This window comes from Pygoscelis adeliae, unplaced genomic scaffold (assembly GCF_000699105.1).
Source record: "Pygoscelis adeliae isolate BGI_AS28 unplaced genomic scaffold, ASM69910v1 Scaffold172, whole genome shotgun sequence".
NCBI classification, from domain to species: Eukaryota; Metazoa; Chordata; class Aves; order Sphenisciformes; family Spheniscidae; genus Pygoscelis; species Pygoscelis adeliae.
The window spans coordinates 6147218-6169147 of record NW_008824338.1 but is presented as its reverse complement, the minus strand read 5'-3'; the positions used below and the strand labels follow the sequence as shown (position 1 = coordinate 6169147).

General features: G+C 36.2%; 1 protein-coding gene across 4 annotated transcripts in view; it reads right to left on the bottom strand.

The window, feature by feature from the left end:
• VTA1 (vesicle (multivesicular body) trafficking 1) overlaps positions 1 to 21930 on the bottom strand; it is a 36966-nt gene that overhangs the window by 13502 nt on the left and 1534 nt on the right. For 3 of the 4 annotated variants that reach the window (XM_009319103.1, XM_009319104.1, XM_009319107.1), the window contains exons 2-5: positions 17802 to 17896; positions 14545 to 14672; positions 13816 to 13891; positions 8824 to 8935 (exon numbers count right to left, since the gene is read on the bottom strand). In XM_009319103.1, the coding sequence (XP_009317378.1) occupies positions 8824 to 8935; positions 13816 to 13891; positions 14545 to 14672; positions 17802 to 17896 (411 nt within the window). Of the gene's footprint in view, positions 1 to 8823; positions 8936 to 13815; positions 13892 to 14544; positions 14673 to 17801; positions 17897 to 20098; positions 20147 to 21930 lie in introns of those variants that run through there. The other variant, XM_009319105.1, reaches the window with a different exon arrangement.

Sequence of the window (21930 nt, the reverse complement as noted above, 5' to 3'; positions counted from 1 at the left end):
CTGCATGGGGTTGTTGTGACCAAAGTGCAGGACCCGGCACTTGGCCTTGTTGAATCTCATACAGTTGGCCTCGGCCCATCGGTCCAGCCTGTCCAGGTCCCTCTGCAGAGCCTTCCTACCCTCGAGCAGACCAACACTCCCACCCGGCTTGGTGTCGTCTGCAAACTTACTGAGGGTGCACTCGATCCCCTCATCCAGATCATTGATAAAGATATTGAACAAGACCAGCCCCAAAACTGAGCCCTGGGGAACACCGCTCATGACCGGCCACCAACTGGATTGAACTCCATTCACCACAACTCTCTGGGCCTGGCCATCCAGCCAGTTTTTTATCCAGCGAAGAGTACACCTGTCTAAGCCAACTCACATACTTTCAAAGATCTCTTCTGTTTAAATTGAAGGATCATCTCATTACTCGTCTGAATATAAGCAACTTGTCTAATTAGTACAATCCCTTATACTTCCGTGTACTGCATCCACAGTAGTTGAACAAGATACTGCAAGTATGTAGTAATCTATATTTCAATATATACCTGAACCAGAATATGTAAAACTGTATTTGCCTTACAAACTCCTTGTAAAAAGACAGACAGTGCCAATCCTTCCACCCCATATGAATTAAACGAACCACAAATAAATAACAAAAAAGGGTAACTTTGGGAAAGTAATAGCAAACACGAAAACGAAATGCAGCTTAGCTGAGTCATAACTCTATCTAGAACAGTTAAAGTACATAATGCACTATAAGAATAATGAGGTTCAATATATCCCATAGCATGTACAAAGAACATATATATTATTTTTCAATCTAGTCATGTTCTTAAAGTGCTGGTTTAGTTTATTCAATGTTGCTTTGAAGGTTAATGGTCCGATTTTATTATGCTAATGACCCAGTTAATTTAGAATATGGTTGATTTCTGCTCCTTAATTTGAATTCAGTTCAATTTAAAAAAGCTAATTTTCTTTTACTGCTTATGTGTTCATCTGTATCAATAATATCAGGTGGAACAAGCACAGTTTTGGGAATGGCTTTGTTAACAGCCAGTTCTTGAAAGGGAACAAAACAAATATGGGAGCACAAAACTTCTATGTGTCTAGAGCTGGCAAGAGCGATGTTTTTTCGTTATGAAATCCACACTGATCTTCAACTATATAAGATTATGGGTTATGCAAACACCTCTACTGCTTAATAATTAAACAGTCTACTATTACAAATATTACTATTACAAATATCAGAATTTTTTCCCATGTAAGATCCTCTTCCTCCCAGAAAAACTTCAGGTACTACCTTTACTAAAAATGACTAAACACCTCCTAATTCACAATACTATTTACTACAACAAAAGGCTATAATGCAGAGTAAAATCAACAGTATTGTCATTAGGACATTTTTACTGGACTTTAATAAATACAAATTTAAGGAATATATTTTTTGTTTTATATTGCAAAGTTGTAGTAGTTTACTTTCACTCAGAACATCCAAGTACTAATAAACAAATGCACAAATCCCCCAGATCCACAGTCAAATACCAAGAATCTTTATTTAAAAATATTAAAAAGCAAAGAAACCTAGAGGCAAAGTTCTGTCAGGAGTGTGAAGCACTGCTAGCGAAATTCAATATAAAAACACAGAACACAGGTAAAATTTTTGTATGTTACTCTTGTGAAAATTACTTTCACTTGCTGCAACCAGTAATTCAGGCTGTGGTTTTATGAAGCTATTTCTGACATATGCAAACAAACATCTGGCAGATTTCTGGAAGGCAAAGGATATCTTAAGGTGCCAGATTTTTCCTCTGCTGTATTTTTTGCTAGTAACTCATACTGCAATACCATGTGGCTAACATGCATGGAAGTAAAATTAAACGTGTTAAAACTGGCAAAAAGAAGAGGCAAGATTCAAAAGTAAACACCAGATATGCTACCTTTTAAATAATAACGTAATGACAGGAATAAGCCGTTGATTGAATGCTGTGTTTTTCAGTGTTTCTGGTGTTAACTAAAAAAAATTATTTTAAAACAGTTTCAGAAAATAAAATTTAGTTTAACAAAATCCCAGAGATGTACTGTATGTAAGATTAAGGAAATAGTTACACACAACACTCATCATGCTGTCTGAAGGTAAGGCTGCCCAAGCTTACTTGTAACACGGTTATCAGTTATTTATAGCTTGGTCAAATTGTAGCCATAAAGTTGAATTTTCCATGTTGGGTGTCTGCCTGAAGCTAGTATTTTGGGAAAGCTGTTGTAAAAATTACTAAGCCACTGTTGAGAATGAGGGAGTGGGAGAAAACATGCTTTCATTGTACTTAGTATCTCAGTTAAGAGAAATTACCTGTAAGTTCTTGCCCAGACTTAAACCGTTAATGCATTTATTCTTTATTCTGCCCCCTGCAGCTTCCTGTTGCCCTTATCTGGCTCTTCAGTCCCACTCTGATTTCCCTCTCTCCGCACCAGGACTTCATATCCCACATCTGCAACGCCTTGCCCCATACTTGTGTCAGTCTTGCACTACCTCCCAATCTTCTCTCCAAGACATTCCCGGTTTCAGCTTCAAACCTCCTCACTGCATAGTTCATGGTCTCTAGGCACTCCTGTAGAAGTGCAGTGCTTTAGGCAACACTAGTCTTGGAAGATACGAACTCAAATGGTTAAAGTCTGGCAAAGTTATAAACAAAAAAATCAACGAAAAAAGTGTTACAAGTGCTGACCACCCTTAATAACAGTGCCTGTAAGAGGCAAATTCACAAAAAGGTGATATACTTTTTGGTCAGGCACATGTATCAAGAGATCAAGCTCAACTGTTTTGATTTGCTCATTATGCAATTGGCAAATGTGAAACTGTATTAAACATAAAAGCAGCTTTGTTTAAATTAACTCTTCTTAGGCGTTTAAAGTGCCTGAATGTCATCAAAGCACTGTAACTATTCTTTCTGCAAAGTAAATATTTAAAATATTCTTTATCAAATATTAAAGTATTAGAACCATTTTGAGATATGCGCTTGCAGTGTTTATGAAGAGTTTTAAAAGTAGTGCTAAATAGAAGGATTTCAGGCTGCTGGAAAAGAACATTTAAGTCAACAAACTGTTTTTAAGTTCTGTGGTTAGAACATCCGTAACATTATTGAAAAACAAATCTCTTCCAGGGAATGGGAATGGACGCTAGAAAAATTAGAGAATTAATTTCTCATAAAGCAGTAATAACGCAGAATTTAAAGTTCCTCACAATTTGCTTAAGGATGCTGAAATCCCAGGCTGTGAAACAGCGACACAATTGTTTCACATTCAGTTTCAGCTCCAGCTGAGTTTCTTGTCTTGGAACCTCATCAAGCCTTTGCTCTTGGATCCCAGCATAATGAATCCATGTGCCCTTTAGATTTTCCTCAGAGCTACAGTATACCCAGACTATCTGTTTGTTTGTTGTTTTAAATTATTATTTATTTATTGAAGGCAAGACTTCGTGGAATAAGGCTGATAACCCCGGCACGATAACCAACTGTCCGAAGATACTTTCATATAAATAGAGGATTCTCAAGGCTTAATGGCATTCCCTTGTCTAGTGTAAGGAAGCACCGATTATGACTTAACTTCAGCAGCCCAGAGCACTAAATTTAAAACTAGCAAAATTTTTATTTTTAAGGAGTCCAGACTCCTCCAGTTCTCTGGAGGTAATTAAAAAGGTAATCTATTAATTTTAATTTAAAAACATTTTCTCCCTCTGCTGCAATGTTTCTCTTTAGCTTGAGATGTTGCTAAAAGAGGCACAATGTAAGTTTCTATTGGAACACTGCTTTTTAAAAATATGTATTTTTTTTTTCCCCCACAACATTGAGAAATGGACCAAAAATCCATCAACTTTTCATACACTGTTCTTTCTACCAGTTGGGACTATAAAGGTTTCCTGGAATTCTGCAATATAAATGTAGAATACATATTATATATTGCAATGAAATTGGTGACATTTAATGTATTTTACTATGGCTATACCATGACCATTTAGGAACTTCGTCATATTTGAAATTACATTTTTAATTTTTTTCCATTAGTATAAAATCTTGTTGGATGACCTAGGGCTACTGCTAAGTGACCTTTATGTGTACTCTAGGACTTCTATTCCAACTGCATTAATAAATCAAGCATGTAATTTTAAGGTTTCCATAGTGGCATCCTGACAAAAGCATCCATAAATCCAACAGCAGAACCGCATAAAGCATGCCTATGTTACTGTAAAGCCATCTCCAAGAGTTACAGTATGGTTTTCAAGAATCACAAAGAAAATAACACTTTGGAAAAAAATGGTAATTTGTCAAGCTACAGAGACCTAGTTTCACTCTGTTTAAACAGACTTTTTCCACTTGCAAGGGGAGGAAGAAAATGAGCAAGCAGAAAGGAATGGGGAAGGTCCAGCCATACATTCAAACAATGCTGCTTTTCTTCTTATGATGCACAAAGCAAGAATTGACACTTTTTTTTACTGATTCTTCTAATAAAAATTGATTTGCATAAAATTTTTGTCTTGGTTGTGTAAAGCGTTATGGACACCTACACTACGGAGTTTATTTCCAAAAATAAACATCAGAAAGTATTTTTCGTTTCATTGCTCAGAAAACAGTGTGAGAAATTCTCTTACTACATGAAAAACAGTTCAACAAATAAAAAGATATTGCCCAATTAGAGATACTGCAGGCTCCCTATCAATAAGGATGTTAAAATTTTGGCTCACTCAGCATTTGTGTCCCTTTTAAGTCGTATGTAGACATAACTTGTTAATGAAAGCAACAGTCTTCACCTATTCACACTACTGCTTGTAATGACCTGCAATGAATAGCAAAGATTTGAGTTAAGTCTGAATTCTACTTTCCCTCCTACAACAGTTTCTTTTGCAGCCTTGAGCAAGTCAGTTACCTTTGCCTCCACATCAATAAAATGAAGAGAGTCTATTTGTTGCTGCTGAGGAACAATTATTGTTTCTACACAAGTTGCATACACTGATTTTTAGCAAAAGCTCTGTAATCTTTGCTTAGACGTTCTATTTTTGCAACTGTTTAGAATTCATAATTCATTTCACATAATCAGGTGAGCTTTGTAGACATCACCACACTATGAGCCAGAGCACTAAAAAGCTCATAGTTTAAAGCTAGAAATATTTAATTGGGCTATCCATTGCATTCACTATAACAAAGGATTTTTTTTCCCACATGTTGTCTTCTCCATTAAATTATCAAACTGGTATAATTTGACTAACAAAGATGTGGTGATGTTTGCAGCTGGAGTTGCATCATAAGTCCCTCTCGCTACAGCTGCACCAACAGTTAAGAAAACTGCCTTGAAAAAGATCGTATGTTGAAGAAGAAATTAGTTTGCTAATGCTTCACTTCAAATATAGCTGTGCCTAGATTGGAGCGTATTTCAATGGGTAGAGATAGCCATTCCAGTGTTTAAGTCTGTAGGACATCTTCAGGTAAGGAAAGCATAATAACAAGAATAAACCGGTAGATTGGAAATAAAATTTTATCATACTCACTATTTGTTCACAAATATTTGAATTTACTTATGTTGCAGTGTTTCTAGAGTATTAATACCCAAACAGTATTTTATCCAGGAAACTGCAAAGAAATTATAATTGGCATCCAGGCTTTTAGACGCTTTTGTTTACTTTTAACAAAATGAAGGCTAACAATAAACAGGGATAGATGTTTGGTACACATTCTCATTAAAAAAAAATGGTGATGATGTATTTTATAATTTTTTTTTTTTTTAAAATGTAATGGCAGCCAGGAGATATAAATGATAAGAGATTACACTGTGGAGAGCCACTTTTCAGACTTTTTTGGCTAAATTTGAACCTCAGCAGCACTCTTATCTGGCCCTCTCTCCTTTGCACCCATTGACTCTCTTTTCCATATACAACTGAATGATTTTTTTTAAGAATCATAAAAAGGCTGAAGGATCCCTTGCAGGTTACCTGGTCTAATTCATCACTCATAGCAGCGTTAACACAGACCATGCTGCTCTGGGCACAGAATGGCTGAGGTTGGAAGGGACCTCTTGAGATTACCTAGTCCAACCCCCTGCTCAAGCAGGGTCAGCTAGAGCCAGTTGCCCAGGACTGTGTCCAGTTGGGTCTTGAATATTTCCAAGGATGGAGATTCCATAGCCTCTCTTGGACTCTCTTTTCAATATCTGACCACATTCATGATGAAAATAATTTTCCTAATAATTAATTCACATTTTCCTTGTTGCAACCTGTGCCCATTGCCTGTTGTCCTATCACTATACGCATCCAAGAAGAGTCTGGCTTAGATCTTATCTACACTCTCCCATTAGGTATGGTTTAAGACAGCAGTAAGAACTCTCCTTAGACCCACTTAACTTCACCTTGTATGCCATGTTCTCCAGTTCACCTTTGGAAGACAATAGAAAAGTCTCATACTTCAATCAATATACTATTTTCTAACAAAGGTGGGCTTGGAAGGAGTAAGACTGCCTACCTTTTACTTCCTTATACTTTGCTCACTGTCTGATAAAGGTGGTAAGCTAGACAGTTTTTATTCATGCTACCTTGTCACTTTTTATCTTCTGCTGCACATTTGTCTTCTGCTAAATAATCAGCTAGTGGCTGCCAAGTGGAATAGGATGCTATACCTTACTGGAAGGACCACCAGTTTAATCTTTCTATAATAGTAGGTCATGCCCATCCTCCTCTTTCTTCAGCAGATTAACAGGAAAAAGCTTCAAAATATGAGATCGCATGATGAAAAGATTGAGAACCAGAGAGAAACCAGTTTTCTAATGTTTTGACATGTTTAAAGTAAAACCAATGTGCAGAAAATTACAAGTCTATTCATAACATATTTGAAATTACAGGTTCAAACTTCAAAATCCACCTAAGACCCAAGTACAGACCCCAAACATGAACGAATGGAAACAAACAAATACTTGTGTGTGTATATATATATATGTGTATGCGCGCACGCACGTGTAGATATATGGATTATATGTATTAATACGTATGAACATAAAACTTTATGTAGCCACCTCTACAACTACCTAACAAGTTAGATTTCTCTCTTTTGCATTGTAGATTTGTTTATTGATCCTTTTTATTAGAAAAATTTGTATTACTGAATTCAAGCTTAAGTTGAGAGAAATGAGCATCAACTTAAGTGACATTTATTCAAGCCACAAAGTCTTGTATACTAGCTCAGAGGAAAATTTCAAATCATTTTATGTTCTTACTTGTTTCATTAGGTATGTGATGAATTATACATAGAGGTTATTGTCATTGTGCAGAATTAGTCTGATTTAATTTGCATAATGAAAATATCCATTCCAAAGACATCCTATTTCCGTAAGATTAAAATTTAAAATTTGTATTTCAAGCTTCTGCACTGACTGAGGAGGAAAACAAAGAGACCCCTTATTAATGAAACTGATCGCTATCAAAAGCAACTGCTGAAATGCAAAAAGAATTGAACATTCACGAAGCATTAAGCATAGAAAAACTGCAAACAGTGGAAAAGTAAACGGATGAAAATATTTTGAAAATTAATTTAACAATTATATACCATTTTTATTTTTATACATTTCAGAAATGTCTCTTTTTTGCATATATTTTGCTTTTATCAATAACTGAAAAGCATGGTCAGTTTATAGAACAGTAATACTATTACCTGTTTCAGCAGTTTAACAAAAAAAGTTTTGTAAGTGATTTCATTCTCGCGTTATCTGTGAAGCCTCTGGATCTATACTTTAGAAATAGGTTGACATTATAAAGTTTAGAAATAATATGACAGCTCCGTTTTGTTTTGTTATTTTTAGTAAAAATACACATAATGACATAAGAGAATGGAGCTGTCTTTATCAGAATAGGTTAGCATGTGATCAACGTGCTCTTGTAAGACAGAGTCTGCTTAGTATGTGTTGTTACTTCATGGAGAGGCTAGCTTGCGTCTGCTCACAAGTGGTGGTGTCTGCCTTAAAAAAGCTCTAAATGAGAAAGGTTTGGATGCCCCTAACATTTCTTACTGAAGAACTAAGACTTTTTAATTAGCAGCAGAGTTTAGACAAGTCTGAATGCATGAAATAGAAGACAGTAAAAGTTACAGTTTGGGAGGTTTTAAACAACCTGTTCTGATAAACATTCATTTTGGTAAGTGGGTGGTCTTGGAAATCACTTTTTATCTAACAGTTAAGGAGGTAACTTCAAGGAATCCTGTACAGGAAAGTCACAGTACAGAAGAACACAGGGAGTAACTAAAAAACCACAAGGAAAAGGGGGATAAGTGAGAAAGCAGCAGGAAATCCTATCGAAGAAGAGTAGGCCATAAACCTATTTTGAAAACCACATTATTATATGGGGAGGAAGGGGTTGTCTCACGATCAGGTGTTTGCTTTGAAGTTGAATTCATCTACAATCAATCCCTTTTCTATTCCTATTTAACTCCTGAGGGAGGATAAACTGGCAAAGGGATCCTAACTTTACAGAACAAATTTAAAAGACTGTGGGTAGCGCTGAAGAAGTGTATGGTTCTGGCCCAAAGGCGACAATGCCTTCTCAGAGAGTAGCTATGTTCAAAACAATAATCTCCACTACAAAGGCAAGAAAAAAAAATATTTTATTAAGTCAATAAAATAGTAAAGTCCAATAAAAACAACAGTAGGAGAAGCAGAGAAGAAAAAGCAGAAGGCAGCCCATCATGAATGGAACATTAAACAAGGAAGCTGTGCTTCCTGTGGGGTGCTCCCTGAAGAACTGTGCATACACCATTTCGGTCTTGGCCCAGCCCTCTGCTCTTTTAAAAAGAAAAGGGAAACACATACCAAAGCTCTCTCCTTCCATTCCAATAGGCCCAGGCTGAGGAGTCTCTCCGTTCTTCAAGCAGTTATGAATGTACGCTGCCTTCCACCTGGCGTACTTCCTGTGCTGGATGTTCTGGGGAAGGGAAAAGGCCAGCCATTTTAACCACTCGCTTCTGCGAATTGATGCATTCAAAACAGAAATCCAAGCAGGTTTTCCACCCTCAGAAGAGATAATAAAGCTAAACTGCTTTCTCTGCTATCATTTGACACCCCTTTAAAGATAAACAACACATGTGAAATTAATCAGTGAATTAAAAAAAAAAGAGAACAGCTCTAACAGGATCTCAGCATGAAAGGAAAATGTGGAGATCTTCAATTAGTGCAGTATGTCAGGAAAAGGAAACAAATTATACCAGGACCATCTGGTGTGAAAGGCAGAGCACTGTGTAGTAATTACTGATGTGACATAATAAAGAGAACTTCCCATCTCCATTAACTTAGATGATTATTTACTTTAAATATCTGAAACTTAAAATGCTACTCCTGCTGATCAATAATACAAAGTCTTTTCTAATTACATTATTTTACATTTTAAAAATGTATTTAAAAGCACGAATGCTGTAGTTGCAGATTAATGTGGTATGTGGGATATTCTAGGACATACAATATTTTGATTTAATATCTTCACAACATAGCTAAAAATCAGATGAAGGACTTTAGCAATACATAAACTACCTGCAGAGCAAGGGGTTATGATAATAATGACTTCAAATAAACTGTTAATGACAAGTTTAATAGTTCAGGTATTAGAAAAAATATTAATACTTCCCAAAAAATTAATTACCATGTTGACAATCAATAAAGTTTTTTGCCAACTCTCGTCTTCTGAAATGGTGTCAATATGAAGCAATAGCATTGAGAAAAGCATCTGCTGCTTGCCTTTCTGATTCCGATTCCATTTCCACGGTAACAGTTTGAATTGAAAAAAGGTGGTAGTAACTTCAGTATTTAAAGAAAATCAACATGACTTTTCACTATTTTCAGTTTCTGAGAGAAAGGAATTGAGGAAAACCATTTCACCTGGGGTTTCATAAAGTCTTCTTTTCACAAAACATGAGTGATTGAAATAAATGTCAGAATCTCAACTATTTCGAGATCTTCCATTTCATTTTTTAAAATATACTTTACTGTTCTTAGGTACAACTTTAATATGTCAAAACATGAAATGAAGATTGGGCACTTTATATCTCCTGGGACTGTTACAATAGTGTTTTTTTAATTCAGGAAGAGTTCTCAATTGTTACGAGAAATCTTAAACTGACTATGCAAATCAACTACTTTGTCAAAAGTTGTAAGACAAATAACCAGTTCTGACAGTTATGAGGTAATATATTTCAAGGAACAAGGCTGAATATAAACAGAGATGAGAAATGTGGAAGGATGAGCGCAGTAATTTGGCCAAGTGAACAATGCAGGTTGATAGCGTGTTTCACATCCACATCATCACCTGCACGGTACTGGTGAACTCAAATTTCCACAGTAACCATCACAGGTAAAGTGGTTTGGAAACTGGGGTAGACAGAATAATCTCTCTTTAAAAGTCCTGACTGAAATTACATGCAAAGTTTTTGAGAATTAATAAAACTAAATTCAAAATTGTACTTCACAAAGTCTACTGCACTGTCATCTAGAACAGGGTAGAGAGTGACAGTATAATGGGTATCTCCAGCAAGCTCCCTTCCTCGTATTTAATACATTGTTATCCACCAGGATGCTTACACAGCCCAGGAGAAAGACACGGTCCTCGTTTTCGCAAATAAAATGTTCTCCAGAAAAAAGCCTATCCTAATGACAGATTTATTAAAATGCATTCACTATACCTCAGAAAGGAAAAGTACAATTGGAAAACATAGCTTTCTGTTAGATACTTTATTTTAATAATCTTTCCTGGCCAGGCAGTGTTACAGATGAATTCTTTTATCATTCACAAATACACTAGAAGCCACAAAATGCAGAAATACACATCCAGAATATGGTACTTCCAGAAAAGAACATTATGCAAGATTTAACAGCCCGTACATCTCCCCTCTGTTCTAATACCACAATTATTTCCCGATAAAATGTGAAGATGCTTTTGTATTGAGTGTCCGTGCCCAGGTGCTGGCAACGGGGGGTGGCACACGTGGCATCTGTGAGGACAGGCCAGGGCTGCCCTCTGCAAGATACAGCCAGCTCCAGCGGACCCACTGCAGGACACAGCTGAGCCCCTCAGCCAGGCTGGTGGCGTCTCTGGGAAAGCGTATTTATGAATGAGCCAAAAAAACCCCAAACGCCCCACCAAAACACTGGACAGAGAGCGGAAAAGGGAACAAAGTGTTTGATGTGTGTCATTATGCATCCCAACTGCAAAGCTTATCATTCCAGAACTGAGAACATAAATTTTCTTGCTTTTAGTTTGTTTTTAATATGCACTGCTGTCCCTTTTTGGAAGGCTGCCCTGCTGTATGAACATTACTACTGAGGTAAATGAAAATAACACTACTATCACACAGTTTCTTACTGATCTGACGTAAGGTGTGTCTTGTAAAACGTGTCTTCCAGAAAATCTTTTTGCCTAGTTCTAATATTGAGATATGGAACATGCACTGTTTCCTGTGACACAATCCATTCATACTACCCAATAATCAACCACTTGCCAATTAAAAATATACATATTATTTACCCATTTTCTGATTTTAGGTGTCAAGTATCTGCCTTCTATGCCTTCCACTGTTGATTTAAAAGCCTTTTAATGGTTGATATTCCATACATATGAAGGCAATTACATACTGAAAAGACACACAGATGGTCTGAATAATATGAATGGATAGAAAATTTAGATGTCTTACCATATAACCAAGTGACGGGCTGAGCTTACTTCAGGCTAACAAAAGCTTCTGCAAAAGTCTAAGACAGTCGTATGTCATACTTGTCCCATCATTCCTTCATGTGACACTGGATAAGGAAACTGTTGAAATGTAATGATGCTAGCCAGAAGTGCAAACCTTTTACTGTATTTCTTGTACACTCTCTTTTAACAACATCTTCACTGATTAAACAATCAAAATGAGATAATTCTGCTTCTTTCCAACTACAAAGCGCTTCTGTCCTTTCAGCATCAACACCCTCCCCCCCCCCATTCAGTAGAAAACATATGACTGCTAGCATTCCACATTCACATTTATAACAATTTCTTCCACCTACAAGAAGGATTGCTTCAGGACCTCTGAGGAGTCACCGAATCAGTGCACTGTCCTGTGCACTGGATTCTTACAGTCTAATTTGACTTGTCTTTTCAGTCCAATTCAATGTGCATTCACTCTGTGACTCTAGGAACCGTTATTATTTGATATCGTAAAAGATGTCAGGGTGCATAGCAGCCAGTTTTAAGAAAACACATGGAAGAGCAATCTCACTTGCGCCTCTTGATAGATGAAAATTGTAGACTAGTATAGTCTCAGGCTATGGAAGATATAGAATCTTGCAAGAACACTTGGCCAGGTGTTCTTCTTGGGCAAGACCTATCTTTAATAGCTACCCTTACATTCCTATATGTCATATGTCATAGTGATATTGTACCACTATCAAAACCATTCTTTTACCTTCCTTCCAATATTTATAAATGAAAGTAGCCACAACGACTGCATTTTAAACTGAACAAATATGCCTGCGTGTTAGGCATGCTTATCAGATCGGCAGTTTACATACAGGATGTCAAGTCTGTGAATTCCAAGCAGGATATGGAATAGTTTGGGACCAACACAACCACAGGCTTGTTATGGTCCTGCAAAGCAGCAGAATTTTTGGTTTCTAAGGCACTTTTACTAGTGTAAGCATGGAAGCCTGTAACACTCAAGCATGTGAGAAAAAAAATATTTGTAGATTTCCTATGTGGATTTAGGTGCCCTGAGACATATTCAGCACTTACGTGATCAGCACTTGCTGATTTTGTCTCAGATTGTTTAGCATCATTGCTGTTTCTTACTTATTTTTCCAGGTATTTCAACCACCCTTTAACAATCTTTGAAACTTGTCTTCATGAGTCAGTAGCAGCTTTCTCTAATTTTTTTTCTTTGCCAGAAGTTATCAACTATACCACGACATTTTCAAAACGAGCTTCTCATTCAGTTAATTTAGCAAGGAAAGCTCACTTTTAATTTTCAGAACAAGGAATACTTTATTCAGAGTACCTGCTCCTCTATATCTGAGATTAATTCTTCTGTGTGGCGTGAATAACAGAGCAGCTGACTATGCACCTAACAGAAAAGTTTGTTTTAAAACAGACCAAGAGAGATTATTCTGGTGTGCCTTAATAAAGGTAATCATGATCTTGTTCAACCAATTCTGGAATGCTTGTTTGATTAAAAAAATCACCTGCCAAAAAGAGCACTCTGTTAGTTACTTTAGTAGATAATTTTTTGAATTAAAACATTCATGTCCTAATGGCCAGACAGAAAGCCATTTTTTATGAAGTAAATTCATATTCTTCCAACCTAACATATCACCTTTTAAAAGTGGTGTTTGCTGCAAAACCAAAAACATCTGTTCTAGCTAAGCTGTACACAATTTCACCTCAGTTACTAGAACTAAAGTTCTTGCTTGCAGGTTGAAAAAAGTGAAGGTGGAAAAAGCCCGGAACTTTGCATCATTTTTCCCTATAATCATTCCTACTTACTCAATGTAATGCTATGTGTCCCACAGTATAATCAGACTTTGCATTTCTAACTGATGCTTAAGTCATGAAGCATCTTCTAACAGATAACAGTTATCTAATATTTCACATATAATTTATTTGAAATACTTAGCACAATTCCTTATGACTTACTAACATGTATTTGACTACACAATCAGAACCTATGTTCTTTGAAGTTCATATTCATAAATTATAAAAACAACTTTACAGAACTAAAACAGTAATTTGCACCTGTGGTAGGAAAAGCAATCAGATAATACACTGATATCCCTAATACTTACCTCTTCAGAGAGCTCCCCAAATACTGTTAGAACGTCTATCAGGAGACTTGCAGTATAAAAGGACTTTATCATGTTTCTGTAAAAAAGAAAACATTTCACTAACTTGGTAATGTCAGTCTCTTGGGATCACATTTTAGAAGTTGGCATTTTAGATCATACTGGCTTATTTCAAGCCAATCATCACTAATTTTTTTTCTTTTAATCCGATGTTACAGAATTTACTTCACAATGTTTAAATTTAGCAGTATATTAGTTAGTCTCCTGACTACTATGCAGAAACTTTTCAGTGTTTTTTAAAGTTGGTCATCTGTTCTGCACTTAGTTTCTAGTTTGGAATGTTCAATATAGGACATAGGACATCCTATATTATCTTAGAAAAAGCTTAGCAAAGTCATCAACATGCTGTAGTAATTGCTGTAAATCAAACCACGTAATGTATCATCACAACTATTTTAATATCACTGGACAGTAAAAACTATAACATGCTTGATGCAAAGCTCAAGATTAGGCTGGGGTTTTAGAAGGCTTGCCCATAGGTGAGCAACCTCTTAAAGAGCACAAGGAGAAGGATACCAGTTTATGTATGAAGTTAGAGACATACAAGGAGTAACAAATCAAGTTTTCTGAAAGAGAAAAGAATGCATTAAAGCACAATTCTTGTTTCCAGCCAAATTAAATTTCCTGACCAGGATCTTAATTCAGATAACAAAAACAAAGATTTTCGCATACTTATGAAATCGCCCAGCTCTGTCTTCATTGTCTGCATACAAAAACATTTTCAAAGCATAATTCTCCACATGAGCAGAACCAACAATTTCCTGAGTAATTGCTTCATTATCACCAAATTGCTTTTTCATCTGAAAAAAGTTGAAAAAAATACATTCATTACCTTATTAGACCCTAGCAATTCTGCAATCTAATTCAAACACAAGAAGAAGCTGCTGATTTAGACAAAGCCAAGTACAATTTAAAAAAAGAAACAACACAGACTTCCATTTTACAAATCTCCAGCTTCTAACATAACAAACGCTAAAAGTATCATGCTAAAGAGAAAGCACATTCTTTTAGAGGGAGAAATATGAATAAGTAGCTCTGAATACCATCTTCAATTACAAAATACTTAAAAAAACCCCAAACCAACCAACCAAACAAAAAAAGTTAAAAATAAACACAACTACAATATTGTAAAGTAATAGCTACAGATATTTTTCCCCTCACTATCCGAAAGACCAAGCTCTCTGAATCCTGTGTCAGGATTCAACACAGTTCAATTGATAAAGTAATGCATGCTTTATAAAGGTACTGTAGGTCAGAGTGATCACGTATCTTCTCTCTTGTAAGGTTATGTCCCTGAAGTTCATTACATCTTTCAAAGCGTCTGAGCCCTACCTTGACTGGTCTAGTGACCTATGGATTTACTGGAATTTTCAGTGCAAGCAGTGTACTGTAATTCAAAGACCTCTTTTCAAAGACATTAGAGTACAAGAATCCTCAGGCTTCCTAATAAAAATCAGTAATGCAAATAACCCTCTAACAGTTACAACAGGTGGATTTACTGCTTCTGAATAGGCTTACTGTTTGCACATAAGGAAATCTCAGGTTATCCTTAGAGAACAAAAACAGGAACACTGCATGATACTAACCCACAGCCTTTATTTTGCCAAAAGATTTAAAAACAATCTCTGAATGGCAGTTATTTTTCCCTGTGCGTGTAAAGAAAATTTAATCATGCAGGCTGCATTTCCATAATTTTTAGATTGCTGCCAACTTTTTAATACATGGAATGTTGCCAGAAAAGTTACTTGATTTCAGTAGTGAAACATAAACTTTCCAAACAGAGCTTTAAATTTGAAGACTTTTGTCAAACTCATACTCTACATAGTTTTCCAAAAGTATTTGTGTTTTACAAAGTGTAATTGTTTTTCTTGTGAGTGTACCACAATTTGTAAGTTGCAAGATATGTAACTGAAATGAAACACTGAAGTTAATTGAGGAAGAAAATTATTTGTTTATATATATATATTTTTCATCAGCCTATATATGCACCTTACATTCAGAAAATAACATTACTATACTTGATCTGATATTCAATGGAGATGATTTCAAATGCACAAATGACACTCAGTTACACGTGCTTCTAAAAATATTAAAGTTAACCAAGTTGTTTACTTTTAAATGAAACAGTTACCTATTGGAAAAGCAAAACAACACAATCGTACATAAAAATATTTCTGACGGAAACATGCATTTTGGATCCAAATCATTGCATTTAACTAATTCACATATTTGGAGTATTATGAAGTTTCTTGCAAAGAACACATCTGGTGATTTCCAGATATATCTACACTGTTTTATTCTTTGCTACTATAATGTTCAAGATTGTTTGTAAGCTTCTGTCTTAACCTTTAAAATAATCAATCGTGGCAACACACAGAAAGCCGTGAGAAACATTCAGCACAGACCTGCCGCACCCCTTTGTGCCCCCTGCTGGCTACGGGCAGACTGAAAACCGCTGCTATTGAATTACTGCAGAGGTCCAACTTCGCTATAGACCCAAGCTTCCCAGCCCCAAAAACGCTGTATTAGATCTGCTTAGAAGCGCTCCTTCCATCCTTCCGCCACTTGGCTACGCAGAAGGAACTTCAATACCTGAGCATCAGTTGTCACACAGACAATCTTACCAGCAGCTGAAAGACGAAACCACGGGGTTTTGCTGGTTTTCTAGTCTTTCCAAATTTGAAACAAAAGGGGTAACTGAAGACTGCTGGCAGATTAGTTGCTGTAGCACCGCAAGGGATCAAATAAATTTTAACAATTCTTAGGGAATGAAGAGGAAAATCTTTCCAAGTTTTAATCTCATCTCTCCTGCCACCTCTCTTCCCTTTTGAGCATGAAAATCAGAACCATTATAGATGTTAAAATTTGATGAAATAACACACCGAGAAGTCACTGTACACTGGATTTTCCATTGCTAAAAAAATCAGAGATAAAACATAGCAAGAAGCACAAAGTATGAATAAAAGACAAATGGTTCACGTTTCTTTTTTTTCTGAAGAATTGAAGGCTGTTGCACTAGTTTCACACAAACTCTTCAAGCATTGCTATGGCTAGATTTTGGATGGAATCATTAATACTGATCACAAAAGTAACCACTGCTTCATTTTACAACGTTACTTTCTGCTTCCAAATAAGCACTTAGACCTTAAAATCCACACGCCACTTCCTTTGAGACTATTGAAAACTACAGCACATGAACATAAACAGCTCCTGGAACGTAAACTGACCATCTATACAATGACTTTACCTTTCTTTGTTTAACTCTGTTCTATGTAAGGTTGTTTGCTTCTTAATACTATCAGGTCTACTCAAAAGAGTGTGGCATAGCTATCCCTTACCCACACAGATAAGACTCTGCTTACAAAAATTCATAGTATAAGAATCCTAATCTCTAACAGAGGATACAATCAAAAGTATCTTTATCTTTTAGAGAATGTTTTAAAAAACTCCCTGGGCACAACAGTTTAGGTCAAAAATTTCAAAAGCACCAAGGACTAGGCTAGCCAGCCCTATAGCAGTGAAAATAACTCTCACAAACTTCAAGGAATCAAAGACAAATCAATAAAAAAGTCTTCTAGAACTCCTGCATTTATTTCATAATGAATTATGACTTTTCATGAGAATATGTATGAATAAAGTATTGTACTTCATGTTGTCTAGACAAAACCTTACAGCAAATGTCTGCTGTATGAAATTTCAGTTATGTTTGTGCATGTACACATATAAATATACGTACACATACAGCTTTATCTCCTTTCAATCCTTATGCCAATTTATTACATACAGCTTAAATTGATACAGTATACCTGCATACAGCATAGTTGCATCAACAACTGATGACAGAAGAAAGATAGTATTTGCAGAAGCTTAAATAAAAATTAAAGTAACATCATGAATCGTTTTAGAGAAGAGCAATAAACTCTACTTACAGCTTCCAACTGATCCATAAGTTTGGATAAAAATTTACGGCATTCTGGGGTTTTACTATCAATCTTCATCCCTGTTTGCATTGCATACAAACGACCTTTAAAGGAGACAAAAAAATCAGACACAAAAAAATCAGAAGTAATTAACTAACACAAAACCCATAAGCAAATAAAGCAATGCCCCCCCCCCCAACACATCTGAAAGACAAACTCATCTCGTGGTTTAACAATGTACTACTACAGTACTAGTGAGCAATGACAGCAAAATCTACATTATGCTCAGTCTTGCACAGATACTAGGAGATATTTTTCTAAAATTTATGCTTTATTTTTCTCAATGAGTATTTCTGCTGATTTCAGATTGATGCTTGTATCACTGTGACACAATATTAAGTGCTTTTGTAAATAATCACCATCTTTGTTTGCAACGCTCTCAAATAGGAACTTCCAGTAAACTTTTATCCCTAATTATACATGAATAATTTTCATATGACTTACATATACATACAGAGTGTATGGCTATATCTCAAAAATGAAGCTTCATGTAGCAGGAACTAGCTAGCTTTAAAACTCCACTTTAACAAATGGAATTAAGCATCTATTATACCCATGTATATGCATACTTATAATCAAAAGACACAAAACACAAACCTGATCTTTAAATCAGACAAGACAGACTTGATTAAACTTGCCCCGCAAATAAAGTTGCCAGTTTTTCATAGGATCTTGAAAATGAATGATTAATGTCTTCTCATTAAAAATTATCTTTTTACTACCAAAAATCTACGAATTTTAGATATGTACATGGCAGAACTTTATATGCTTCAGGAAATTGTGGGTAAAACCAAACAACTATTATTTACCAGGATTAAGACACACAGAGAATGGAAAATGGACAGAAACTTTCAGTAACCAAATACAGAAAATTTTTCACAAAAACCCCCCATTCCACTAATTCTCATTCCTGACCTTCAAGGGAGTCCTACAAAATACCTTCAAATGCAGAGCTTAAGAACTAAAAGCTGTAGCTCTACCAAATATTACCATGAGCTAGTTATTATGGCATACCCCAATGCCCTTCTTCCTGCAGGCCACAGAGTTCTGCAAGTGATCCTTACTTGCTTCACAGCTTTACCATCTCTCTCCTTCCAAGCATCTCTTCATGCACTAGAGATAGTCTTTTCCCTTCAAATTATCTCAGTAAACACAAATATAACACAGTTGTTTTCAAACTGCACTTATCCTGATGTTTGCTGCAGAAGAAGGCATTATATGCTCAAAAGCTTGTCTGCCTTTTCCGTCTATTATCAGTCTGTCTAATAAAATTAGATCTCTCTCTACAAAACTTACCTAGGTTCTGCTGGTGAGCATCATAATTCAACTAATTTTTCTGGATTTTAAAAGTTGTATTTCATGTTTCATATACAATTGATTATTCAAACCAGACAAAGTGTACATTCCTTATTTGGGACAGCAAAGCTGACTAATTTTTTAGTGTTAAAGCTGTTGGGCTGCCCAACCATTTAAAGACACCCCACCCCCCCCCCCCAAAAAAAAAAACCCCAAATAAAGTACTCGTGCCCTCCAATGCCTCTCTACTTCTACACCTACAATTTATAACCTAGCACCTTTTTATTCAAGTTTTCAGTAAAGAACAACCAAGTAAAAGTCTGCTCTGAGCAAAACTTCAGGAACGAATAAATGCTATGAACAACTACAACAACTGACCATGACAAATGAAAGATGGCAATTTTAACAAAAATTGCTATGTAGGTTCTATGCTATGTAGGTTTCATCAAGTGACAACACTAATATTAAACTAATTACTGATATGTACTCTTAAGCCCACCTTATTTATCTTCAGGATGCTGACACATTAATATTAAAAATTATGAAACCAGCACATGTAAAGTTGAAATTACATTTCAAAGAAATACAAACACAGAAAGATACAGAGATTTGCATCTAAGGCCATCAAATTAAGTCTACTGCTGATTTAAGTACCATAATCACATGACGAGGAGTTAATGCTTACAGTCTTCAATTAAACTGATTTATAAGTACATACTTGATTGTAAGCTTCCCCGAACACATTTCATAGTATGATTTAATAATGTAAAACTCAGGAATTAACATAATGGATGCTAGACCTGTGGGCCATCTAGATCAGTTATTTCTTTTTGACAGAAGCAAATATCAGACGTTTTCAGAGGAAAGTAAATTAATTTTAGACTGATATGATTTAGGGCAACATACATTCAGAATATCCTTGGTCATTACTGGATATAGATTTATCTTACCTGCTGAAGCATGCACCTTCATATCCCTTCCAAAATTCATTTACATAAAAAGAACACCGTTTCCATATAAATGGAAATCTTGCAAATGTCTTTAGTCTTGAGGATCAGTTTAATCATTAAAAGATCTGCTTATTTGTAACTGTTACTCTTCTGTTACCTATATGTGGCTTTTTTTCATATTCATTGCAAATATATCCATTTAAATAGTGAAAGCAAGATAATTTTTTTTCCTCAATAATATCCAAAGGGGTATATTTACAAGACTGTGACATCTGTACGCTTTGTAGGCAGCCCTGAAAAGCCAGCCCTCTCCCCTCTTAGGATTTCAGACACTGGGAAAAACTTGAAGACTCCTTCAGGCACTCCAATGAACAAACGCAGAAGAGTGAGTCTTGAACACACAGAGAACACAGGTCAAAGAACAATAGTTACAGATAAGAAACACGTTTTTCTTGTCTATATACAAATTTACACATCAAGCAATGTTGCATACCAACACCACTTTCCTGCTAACAAAATACTCTGGGACCAAGGTGCCCAGTAGTCCTCAGGTGATTCAAGATCGAAGGACTATTATCCAAAGCGTACAGACTGTCAAGAAAACATGAAGGTGCTCTAGCAGCAGCTCTACAGATATTAAGAACAGAGACATCCTACAGACAGACTATTAATGTCACCTGAACTAAGATTCTGTTCCACCTGTCACAGCAATTACATCTCTGTACCACACAATTGACTATGAGAGACGGTTACCACATCTAGCCATCAAACCCTGATTTGTACCAACATCTATATAAATTGGAAAGGAGATGTCCTACATGATCTTATTAACCGGTAAAAGGTCAAAGCACACTTAAGTTACCCTAACAAGAGAGTCTACTGCAATCTTTAAGAACTTTCAAAGTTCAGAATTTTTGCATACTCACTTCTTCACGTGCAGCAGTATGTTCGAAAGGAGTACTGCATAACAGAACCTGCCCAGAGACAGGCCTCTGATGAGGCCATCATTGCAGTAAGGGCAAAAGCTATTCCTTCTTTCTCAAGTTAAGTGGTGATCAAGAAAGAGGATGATATTTGTGAAAACTACTATTGACAGAGCATCACTATACAGTAGCATTCAGTACTGACAGGGAGCCTTGACTCAAAATACCTTTGATAAAACAACCTGATTGTAATAAGAACTAGGCAACCTGCACGTCAGAAAATGCAAACCATACCCTACCACTCAAAATCTCCTGGAATATCAGTTTCAATCGATGAACTGAAGATACAGAAGTATACTCTCCAGTGTTTGAAACGCATCAGTGACAGAAAAAAAGTTAAGTACATTTAGGCACATTTACTGCTTTGCTCAGTGCTGCTCTAGTCAAAAGCGGGGCTTGGGGGTTGAAAACCTCTATCAACAATCATTAAACTTATCAAGCAGATAGCAAGTGAAGCACTTGAAAAACTGAAAGAACTAGGAATTCCTCTGACAGAAACAGAATAGGATGAAGATAAATACTCGGCACTGGTGAGGCTGCATCTCAAATACCGTGTTCGGTTTTGGGCCCCTCACTACAAGAAGGACATTGAGGTGCTGGAGCATGTCCAGAGATGGGCAACGAAGCTGGTGAAGGGTCTGGAGAACAAGTCTTCTGAGGAGCGGCTGAGGGAACTGGGGTTGTTTAGCCTGCAGAAAAGGAGGCTCAGGGGAGACCTTATCGCGCTCTACAACTACCTGAAAGGAGGTTGTAGCGAGGTGGGTGTTGGTCTCTTCTCCCAAGTAACTGGCGAAAGGACGAGAGGAAATGGCCTCAAGTTGTGCCAGGGGAGGTTTAGATTGGATGTGA